This window comes from Cucumis sativus, chromosome 2 (genome assembly GCF_000004075.3).
Source record: "Cucumis sativus cultivar 9930 chromosome 2, Cucumber_9930_V3, whole genome shotgun sequence".
In the NCBI taxonomy this organism is placed as follows: domain Eukaryota; kingdom Viridiplantae; phylum Streptophyta; class Magnoliopsida; order Cucurbitales; family Cucurbitaceae; genus Cucumis; species Cucumis sativus.
The window spans coordinates 22,126,286-22,136,835 of NC_026656.2; the positions used below are offsets into that span (position 1 = coordinate 22,126,286).

At 33.6% G+C, this 10,550-nt stretch overlaps 2 protein-coding genes across 2 annotated transcripts; one reads left to right on the forward strand and one right to left on the reverse strand.

Annotated features, from left to right (window-relative positions):
* Positions 1-24: 24 nt before the first annotated feature.
* On the reverse strand, positions 25-5,445 carry LOC101219311 (myosin heavy chain, striated muscle). Its single transcript, XM_011651588.2, has 12 exons — positions 5,179-5,445; positions 4,964-5,050; positions 3,864-3,997; positions 2,957-3,015; positions 2,810-2,864; positions 2,667-2,717; positions 1,747-1,807; positions 1,338-1,378; positions 1,172-1,270; positions 957-1,004; positions 605-724; positions 25-464 (listed from the first exon to the last, which is right to left on the reverse strand). Exons 1-12 carry the CDS (start codon positions 5,225-5,227, stop codon positions 396-398), a joined length of 873 nt encoding a protein of 290 aa, XP_011649890.1. The 5' UTR covers positions 5,228-5,445; the 3' UTR covers positions 25-395.
* A 1,001-nt stretch (positions 5,446-6,446) lies between these two features.
* Positions 6,447-10,479, forward strand: LOC101220662. Its single transcript, XM_004138610.3, has 5 exons — positions 6,447-6,873; positions 7,317-7,387; positions 8,256-8,361; positions 8,559-8,691; positions 9,930-10,479. Exons 1-5 carry the CDS (start codon positions 6,794-6,796, stop codon positions 10,092-10,094), a joined length of 555 nt encoding a protein of 184 aa, XP_004138658.1. The 5' UTR covers positions 6,447-6,793; the 3' UTR covers positions 10,095-10,479.
* Positions 10,480-10,550: the final 71 nt, after the last annotated feature.

Here is a 10,550-nt window from a genome sequence, read left to right on the forward strand (position 1 = left end):
GAGGGTGCAAAATAACAATCATAATAATTTCCAAAACAAATTGCTGTTATTAGTGTCCATAACAGTAGCACCAGCACGATAAAAATAGTTTGATTTCAGTACTCTATAGTAATGTAAAAGATTTATGAACCGAGCCGAACTATTTATTATCCTGAGTAGTAGGCTAGTAGCAACTTTTTCCACAACAATACGATTGAGAACCTAGAACATTACTGTTGTAAAAAGACTAGGTACAGCACATTACAAAGAGAAGCAATTATACTTCAGCAAGTTAAGCTTTGACAGATTCTACAACAGGACCACCATCAAATATCAATTCCCCCCTCAATTGCCTGTATAGTGGTTAGCATTCTCCCATTTCTTCACGCTCCCAAACTACATAACTGTTCGCATTATTATGTACATAAGCCTACTCCAGCCTTGTATTCCTTTCCACAAGTGCATTTAATCACACTGGAAATTCCCTAAAATTACGACATAACTCTTTCTTATTAAAAGAAAGGAGAACCTCCATGGTGTAGTTTAAAAATTAATAATAATAATAATAATAATAATTAAAATCAACCGCCAAATGTTAAGATAAAATTGCTGAGTTGAAAATCACCTTCAGTTTTGCAATTTTGTCTTGAAGTGACTGTGAATACTCAGTTTCTCCAGCTTGATCTGATAAGAGAGCCTTGTACTCTTCCTCCAATGTAACATCATCCATTGCTCTGAGTTCTGGCTGAAGTTTTTAACCAGGAAAAATTATTAAATAAGAGGTTATATTAAAACAGGTTGATTCTAAATTGCCCCCATAATTGGATGTAAAAATGGTTGTTACAGTTGGGAGATAGATGTAAGTCAATAGAAAAAGGAGTTACGATATGTACTGATCACAAAGCAGCTGATTGACAACTTAGCTAAACTAACTTAATTTATTAAAAAGAGTAAATATCAGCACCACGTACACTAACCTTAAAATCGTTTAATTCATTCTTAAGCTCCTCAATCGACTGTTCAATCTGAAACAAAAATAGATGCTCGTCCAAATTAGCAATCTACAGTTAAAAATGTTCCTATCTTCATAGCTAATCTTTCTTTTCCTTTACGTATATGGAGATGGTAGGAAGTTGCGAATGGAAGCACTCTTATTATAATCTCGCATACAGTCTTTGATGACATTGATTACCTTGGACTTTTCCAAAACAACTGCACATTTCTTCTTTGAAACTTCACTAAGTTTGGCTTCCGCAGATTCCAACTTACCCAATAGATCTTCCCTCTCGACCTGAAAACTAACTTTAGATGACGTTATGGTCCAACAAATTTGCCATTCCATGGCAGGTGTTTAATACCAGATTGTTAGGATTGCTGTAAATACGGGTGCTAGAGATCCCTACAATTGAGGAGGAAATAAATCAGTACGAATTTCACAATGGCTATATTGTTAAATCATAAATGGAAGCTCAAATAACCAAATTTTACATTTGAACTTCACTAGAAAACCATTGTATGAAATGTTGCCATGCTATCGATCAAATTGCTATTATTTCAAAAACCAAAAGAAATTATTCAAAAGGCCTTATACTTTGAGAAGCATTGAAAAATGCCTGACGATTCTAGTTTATCGTCCATTCTAAATATACATGCAAAACTAGTTACAAATAGGATAAAAATAAGCAAAACTGTTTCGAAGTAAACTATTTTATAAATTATGATTAGTTAACTAAAAATTTGAAGAGGAGGTAGGAGGTCCAAAACTACCTCCAACTGTATCAGCAAATCCTTCCGTGTCACTTGCTTGCTTGGCACTTTCAAGTTTAACCTGAAATAGACTCTAATCGGTTATGCTGGAGAGAATAACTTATTCTACTTAGGGGAAATTCAACCCTGCAAACATAAGAGATTGAAAAAGATGATCTAAAATCTAAAAATTTTCAGCCATAGTGGTAAATAAATTGATTGGCCCTAGCACAAGCTTTTAACTCCAATTTACTTGCTTGGTGAATAAGGATTGAGGTCAAGAACGAACACTTCAATCATCTTCCCTCCACTTAGTTTGATGATTTAGTACAAGATGATTTTATTGAAAACATCGAGGCCCAATATCTACTTCTCAAGATTGTTTGTTGGAATCCCATTTAAAACAGGTAGGAGAAAGTAACTAAAGGATGGTAAAAGTAAAAAGGTCATAATCAAGGAAAAATTTTCCTTGTTTCAAGAGCAAATCTTCTTGAAACTAAAATCCAGAGGAAAACTACATATGCACATAAGAATGCCATTATGAGAGTAAAATAAGATGAGACTTGAGTAGGAAAATTTAATAGACTCCCACAACAACATTTAAGTTCACATACAGGGACCGAGGAAGATTCTATTTAGAACCTGAGAAGGAATAATTATTTATGAGCTGTAAAAATTGAAATAGACAGACTCAAAAGATCTAGACATCTAGTTTGCTATAAGGAGATATTAAATTAAAGTAACGGCAAGAATCACTTGGATACTTGCTTAATAACTCTCTTCAAACCAGTGTAGAAAATCTAATGGTTATATTTGTTGAAGCAGTCAAGGGGCAACCATGCAATCTCATAAGTGCAAAGAAAGGACAGCCGAAATATATCATAATGTACTAATATGATGAGAAATAGTGGAGACAGTAAAGATGATCAAGTGGAAAATACCAAATCTTGCTCGTCCACTTCTCCGCGGATCATGTTAGCATTCACCCAGTCCTACACCAAAGGTTGCATGATAGACTAAATTTCGAAACAGAAATAAAGGATTTAAATTCATAATTGATATAGCATAGGTTTTGGAGTTCAACCTGCTGATCTTGGAATTTGAGACTGATATCCTCAGCAACTTTGGTATAATAAGTACTATCAATGTTATGGTCAAATATATTACTGTTAATAACACAACCATATACCACTGGCAGAACTAGTAACTTCATATTGCTTCGTTCAATTACCTCTTCTCAATAATTTTGGCTCCTAAACTGACTTTTTCTTGCTGAATGAGCTCGAGAGTCTGAATATCAAACAGTTGAGAGTATATAACAAACAAGAGGCTGCTGCAAAATAGTATTCTTTGAAATCCATGATGGATAGAAACTAGACAAATATTTTTCTTCTCTAGTTAAACAGGAGAATCAGTGATCGAAGAAAATAGTTCCCTGTGTTCTTTAGGCTTATTGAAACTAGGCATCAGAGAAACTGTTTTTCTATTAAACCTACTACAGATACAATAGTTGGGGAAAATATCCAGCCTCGGCTCACTAATTTGATTGACTAAGCCAAGAAAAAAAAGGGAAATTGCGACAAAAAAAAATTAGAAAAAAGTCACCCACGACACCTTTTTTTTACATATTGTAAATATAACAAATATGACAAGTAATTAGATATATCATAGGACTATTAGAGAGCTATCAAAGAGCTATTCGCTTTTAAATTTGCTACCTTTGCAATTTAGAAAATGTAGTGACATGGATCCTACTATCATAATTTTTTTTGCTATTTCTGCATTGCCCAAAAACAAGCCATGGAGAGGCTTAAGTCCTCAAGCAGGACGCTTGAGGTCGCTCAGTATGACTTCCTTCTTAGTTCATCACTACACTAATTTTAATCTAATACATTGAATTTACACCCAGCAAATTCAATACTAGCGGTGTAATAAGAGAGAAAAAATCAACTTTTTGTTCTATTTTTTACATTTTTGTTGGCAATGAGAAATGACGAAGTAAAGATCCATTATTTATGATGTCGATGCTACAGCATGGTCCTTTTACACTAATTAAAAGCAGTTTCTAAACAGCTTTTAGACCTAAACAGGAGGGAAAGAACAGAAGGCACCAAACAACAGTACAGCGAAGAGACTACCTGTGAAAGTATAGATATGTCAGACTCCAAAGAGGCTATTTTTCTTTGTTTTTCCAATATCTGAGAGCATATTTCACCCTTAGCCTGCATCATTCGCTCAGCATCTTCATTGAGTTGTTTTAACTCACTTTTTGCTGCATCAAGATGTCGTCAGTGAAAGCAAACTAATCTAGCAATTCAATCTAACAGCTCAAAATTTTTCGCTTGCTCAAAATACTAATGTCTTAAGACAAAAAAGAAAAATAAGTCTGCTGCCAACTTGAGCTGGGAGCAGATGAAATGACACTACAAAAAAATAATAGATTTGTAGGCAAAGTACAGTGAGAGCGCCTCCAGTAAAGAAATTAGAATGACAATCCAACAAGTAATTGATTGTTCATTCAAAGATCATCAGTAAAGGATAATATATTATATTAAAATATTTATACAATTGTACCGGATTACATAATAAACATAGGTAAATAAAATGAAAGTTTAGTCCTGTTTGGCTGATTTATGTGACGTTTCATGGATAATATTTCGGAGTTATCATACCACCAAGATATCTCGAAACAGGATTATTTTACCACTTGGAAATGCCTTGGCAAAAAGTAATGATAATAATGAGAATTGAGTAGATTTTTTGGGCTGATCCCGTCAACTTGTTTGAGGACAGAAGGTCTATGCTATTCTTTGAACGGATTAGAAGAACTATTCAACTTAACTTCACTCTGTAAATTCACGGTTGTAGTAAACATAATACGGGAAAATAGCATGAACTAACCAAAGCTCCGTTCCAATAAGCTACTCACTCGTCGAAATGTATATATATCATAAGAATTTAGAAACCGGAGAGAAAACGTGAGCAAAAAGCATACTAGATGCTACAAAGTTTTGAGCGAAAAAATGAAAACAATAATCAGTTAAACATCCTCAGAACGATCTGAATTGAAATAAAAAATAATGATAATCGAGGACGATCTACGAAGAAAGAGATTATAAAAATACAAAATCTCAGTCAAAAAAAAAAAAAGAGTACGTTCTGAAATAGTATACCAGTTGCAAAAGGAAAAACGTTAATATAAAACAAATAACGAACGAACTAGAAGTAGAGACTTGACCAGAGTTGAGATCGTTCTCCATGGTTTGAATAGTAGCAAAGTGCATATGCTCTTGGATAGATATCTTCATAGCTTGATCCTCCACGTCTAAGACAAGATAGATACAGAATGAATCTAAATTAGTGTTGCTAAATCCACAATAACTCAAAAAATATATTTCCGTGAGTTTAAACTTGAATTTGGTCGTATGAAGATGAATAAGCCGGTACTTATACCGTTCATTTGGAAGCGCAATGTCTTCATGTACTGCAAATACTCTTCCATTGTCGACAGTTGGCAGATCAAGAGGCTGTGATTGAGTTCGAGTTTCTGTTGGGTGCCGAGAAAACTTGAAGCGATTGAAATCGCAGAGCGGAAGCCAAGAAGGAAAGCGATAAAGCGCGCGCCAGACTCTGATACGACAGTGCCAACCAAACTGAGAGAGATCAAATATGGAGGGAAAACTTTGTGATTTCTCGGACACCTTTATTTTTTTAACTAACCTCAATTTCCCCCTCTATTTTATGCTATATACTCTAAATCTCATATCCCCTCTTCTAAATAACAAATTTAGAAGAGAATTAGGTTATAAATTTAGCTATTAGTTTCAAAATAATTATGTGTATTGTAAAATTTAATTTTTTTTTTATAAATATAGTAAAATTTATCAAATTCTATCAATGATATAAGTTTATCATCGATAGACTATGTTGTAAATATTTGTCTATCAAAGCCTATCGACGATAGTTTTGTTATATTTGTAATTTTTTTAAAAATATTATTGTATCCTTAATTATTATCTCTCATATGACCATCAACTACAATGAGGTGTAATTTTTTTTCAACTTTTAGTATAATTACAAGAAAATTGTCAACGACATTTTTGACAAAATTTTGTTATAGTTTATGAATACTTTAATATATTTTACTATTTTTTAAAATGTCCTCAACTGTAATCGGTAAAAGTTCTAAAAATAAGAATGAAGTATATAACAACATTAAATAATAATTAAGTATACACCAATATTTTTTAAAAATTTGCTATCTATGATACTCTTTAGACTCTTGTGGTCTACCTATATACTCTTATGATCTATAATTATAGACCAATATTTGATGAGTGATAGATTCTATCATCGATAAATTTTAATCGAATTTATTATATTTACATATAGGGTTATATACTTAATTATATGGAATATAAGATAAGATACTTATTCCTATCTTTTATAATTAACTTCGATTTTTTCCTATATTTAAAGCAAATTACTCCTAAAGTTTGTAGTAATTGTAATTAAACACTTAAATTTATTTAAAATTTAAATATGAAAAATCATTTTTTTTGAATAATTATATAATTTGTATGGACTATAGAAGTAAAGGATTCAATTTTTATAAATATTATACGCTCGTGGATTCAATTTTAACAAAGTTTAAAATGTTTTATTAGAAATTTGATGATATAATGGTAGAAACGTTGTAAATATATATTACATTAACGACTTAGACTATATTTGTATGAAAAAGATTAAAATTGAAAAGAAAAAAAACCCGGAGTATTTATGAAGCGTGGCGTTGGCAATGCTAAACTAATCAGATCGTCCCTATTCTGGTCGGCGGTGGTCCTCCGAACAGAAATCAGTAGAAATAATCGATCTTCTCCGGACTTTCGAGAAGGGGAAGGAATAATATTCTTGCAAGAGAGAGGTTATTGTTCAACCGAATCCAGTTAAAGAGTGATCTACACAAACAAAGGAAATTCTATATTTCGTTCGATTCATTTTTTGTTCCGATCGAGGCTCCGGGCGGAGACAAAGCTTTTTTTAATTTTCAAATTTGTTGGAGGTGAAGATGGCAACAGTAGGACATGCCCGTTCGACCAGTTGGTTTAACCAGAAAATCGTCGATCCTCTCCTCCAAATCCTTCAAAGGTTCTTCCTCTCACCACACATTTCGATTTCCAAATATTTTATTTCTCTCGGAGCATTGAAGTTTGTTGAATAGGAATTTGACGGACTTTTTTCTTCATTTGGTACAAATTTTGAATGCGGTTTTTAATCTTGAGGATTAGATATTGCTTGCAGCTCTTCTTTGATTGGAAGCATATTTTGATTTTATTTTGAGTTTTTGGCCTTCTAGGATGGATTGAAAAGCATATCTCAGAAGGAGATAGGCCAATTAGAGCTGTTGGTTTCAGCGAGTTCAAGAATTATGCTTTCCCTTATCTTTTCATGGATTATGGGAGTTGTTTTTGATACATTTATTCCCAATGAAGCAAAGGGTCTAAAGCTATTCTCTTAATTTTCTGACGATAGACCTTGAAGAAATTGCTAAAACTTTTCTACTCGTTCTTTCTTGGTTTTGTTGTTTGAAGGGGCGCCGAGCCGAAGCAACTGGCATTCTCTGCAGCTCTAGGCATAACATTGGGATTATTTCCTATATGCGGTATATTTATATATCCTTTAAAATAGAGAGATTAATGCACTCTGTTGCTTTTACTTTTAACTACATTACTTTTCTTAAGACGTGAAGTTTTTTAATGTGGTCAAGTTTATATTAAGATAAGATGGAAGGCGGAAGCTTTACTCTCTTGGTTATTACAGTATATATATACCTTGTCTATCACCGTTTCTTCGATATTGTTTTGTTATTTGATTCTTGTTAAAAGCATAGTAGTATTTAAATCCTCAGGTAGGTATAAACATTTAAGCAGACTTGAGGAGCAATAGAGTGTTTTGGGGTATGGAGTGGGAACCTGGCGAGGTCCGGTCTTTGGTGAGGTTCCATGTTTCCCTTTGGGCATTGGTTTTGAAGGCTTTTTGCAATTATCTTCCAGGGAATATCTTACCTAGTTGGAACCCTTTTGTCAATGGGATTTCCGTGGTCTTTTTTTCTTTTTATGCTCTTGTATTCTTTCATTATTTCTCAAGGAAAGCATTTGTTTCTATATAATTATAATAATGATGATAATAATAAACATTTAAGCAGACTTTGTCTTAAAATCAGTACAAAACATTTTAGACTGACGAGATGTCAATCAGAAAAGGTGAATATATTGTCGGTACTAGTGGGCATTATTATTGTTTTTAGATAGAAACCAAAACAATATAGAATTCAAGGACAGATGGTATCAGGGTCATTGAGGAAGCACCATTCATTCTCTTATTCTTTTTCTTGGTTATTGTTATTTTTCACTAAACTACCTTTTTTATTGCAACGACTTGTTAGAGATATTAGGATAATTTTATATCTGTTAAAATAATATGTGAAGTTTACACTGCCGTTAAGGTGATAGTTATTTTCATTAATACAGGGGTCACTGTTTTCTTATGCGGGTTTGCAATTGCGTTTCTTGGATCTCTTTGTCATGCTCCAACAGTGATGCTTGCTAACTTTATTGCTACTCCCATAGAATTGAGGTATTTGTATTTCTCAGTATTTTACATCACAATAAAAGCAAACACTGTCGAGTTGGATCTTATTCTCATATTCTGATGTGAAGTGGTAAATTTCAAGAAAAGTTTCATATAAATTTTATATGCATGCATTTCTTAATTCTGAGGCTTGACGTTTCGTCCTTTTCATTTGTTGATTTAATTTTTTATTCCCTCTGAAGTTTGGTGGTGCCTTTTTTGCGCTTTGGTGAAGCCATTTCTGGGGGACCTCGTTTCCCCTTTACACCTGATGCTTTGAAAAAAGTTTTTACTGGTGAAGCTTCGCATGAAGTACTTTTGAGTATTGCTCACTTGGTAAGGTTTCTTCTAGATTCTTTTATCAGCGCTGTTCATGCAGGGTGACCAATTATCATTGTTACTTTTTTTTGTCTTTCCGTAGGATTAGACTATAAGATCTGATCACCTATTAGTTGCAGTTCTCAAGATCAAATACTTCAATTAATGAACTGAATTGGTTTGAGAAGCTAGACGATTTTATTATAACAGATCCATTTTAGAGTGTTGTTATCAGCTGGGTACACAATAAGGGGGTCATCTCAGGTTTTATTGACACTAAATCTTCACTTGCGATAACTCATTTTTATGTATTTGAGCTCTTTAAGGAGTATGTGAGGATTGTGAAAGATTTCTCTGAGTTTGAGAGGTTAGACTTCGGTTCTGTTGATGCAAACATATTCACAAAAACTTAGTAGACCGATCAAATGTGTGGCAGATTAATTTGTACAAGATGAGAGAGAAAGATAGAGGGAGGGGGGAGGGATATGATATATACTTGTAGAAGAGAGGACAAAGGTTCATGTAAACTGAGATTCGAAGTTGCTTTGATGCAAATATTAGTCATGAATGGTCTCAGCGTGTTAGAAGAGGGTGACAAGTAGCAGCTCTTACGGTCTTAACTCACTTGGAATACACACACATTAGAGTGAATGGACAACTTGTGTCTCTTCACATAAAAGAAAGACAAACTAGTGTAGTGAAATGAACACTTTCATTATGGGAAAGACAATAGATTTGTCAAGAACTGAAGATGCGCCAAGTGTATAGTTCATTTCACTCATTGGAATGGTCTGTATGGCATTCAACAACGGCAAAATGGAAAGATGCGTGAACTTGCTTATCTTCTCCTATTGGGGATTTCTCTCACTCTGCTCTTGAAACCTCGAACTGCTTTCTGTATGTTTACCATTGCCATTTGTGTTCTGTTTATCTCGTTTCCTTTTTTCCCCAGTAATCTTGCTTTAGGGTTTAAAATGAACATTGTTTAATTTTACACATTTAAACACATTCTTCATCGTATTAAAATTGATTTTGAAGGAACAAAAGCATCTTTGGAATGATTTTTGCTCATTATATTTACTATGTTGTGTCATCACATACATCAATTGCTTGTTATTAGCTAGCCCCAACCAAGTCTATATCTCTCAACATTTTCAGTTCTAATATGAAAATGTTAGTTTGTATGTTGCCATTTTGAGTTGCTTCGTTCACATTAACAAACTGGATGAAAGAAAGCTTTGGATCAAAATTGGCAGTTGTTGGGATGGCTTGTTGCTGCACCCTTTATTCTGGGCATTGGATATTTGTTGTTTTTACCATGTTTCAAGATTTTGGTGCGCAAGTTCAGCACTGTTGCTTCAAGCCCAAAGAAGCCTCCTCATTCACACACAGACATCAAACTGAAGGTGAGAGATGTCTGATTTTAAGGATCTCAGAAATGGTGCATTTCCTGGAAACTTGGGTGACTCACAATTAACATGGTAACCTTCCTTTGTATGTATCACAAACCGTTCGCATTACTCTACTCGTTAGATGCCTGTTATCTGTTTTCAGTTGCTTCGCTTTGTAATGGTACGATTACAATTTTAACGTTCGATCAAACTATCATGAAAGCTGGACTGGCTACTATTACAGAATGATTCTAATGCAAGGCTATTATTTTTTCTTAGTACAATTGAAATGGGTAGAGAGGATTCAAACTCCAAATATCATGGCTGGTTACTAACACACTCATGTGTGAATGTATGAATGGAATTGTACTCGTTTTGACATGACATTATATTATTGAAATCCCTAGTATTATTATGTTCATTGTATTATTGTATTGAATGTGTAACCTACCTTCACCAATAGACCTTTGAAATGTCAAGTTTTGA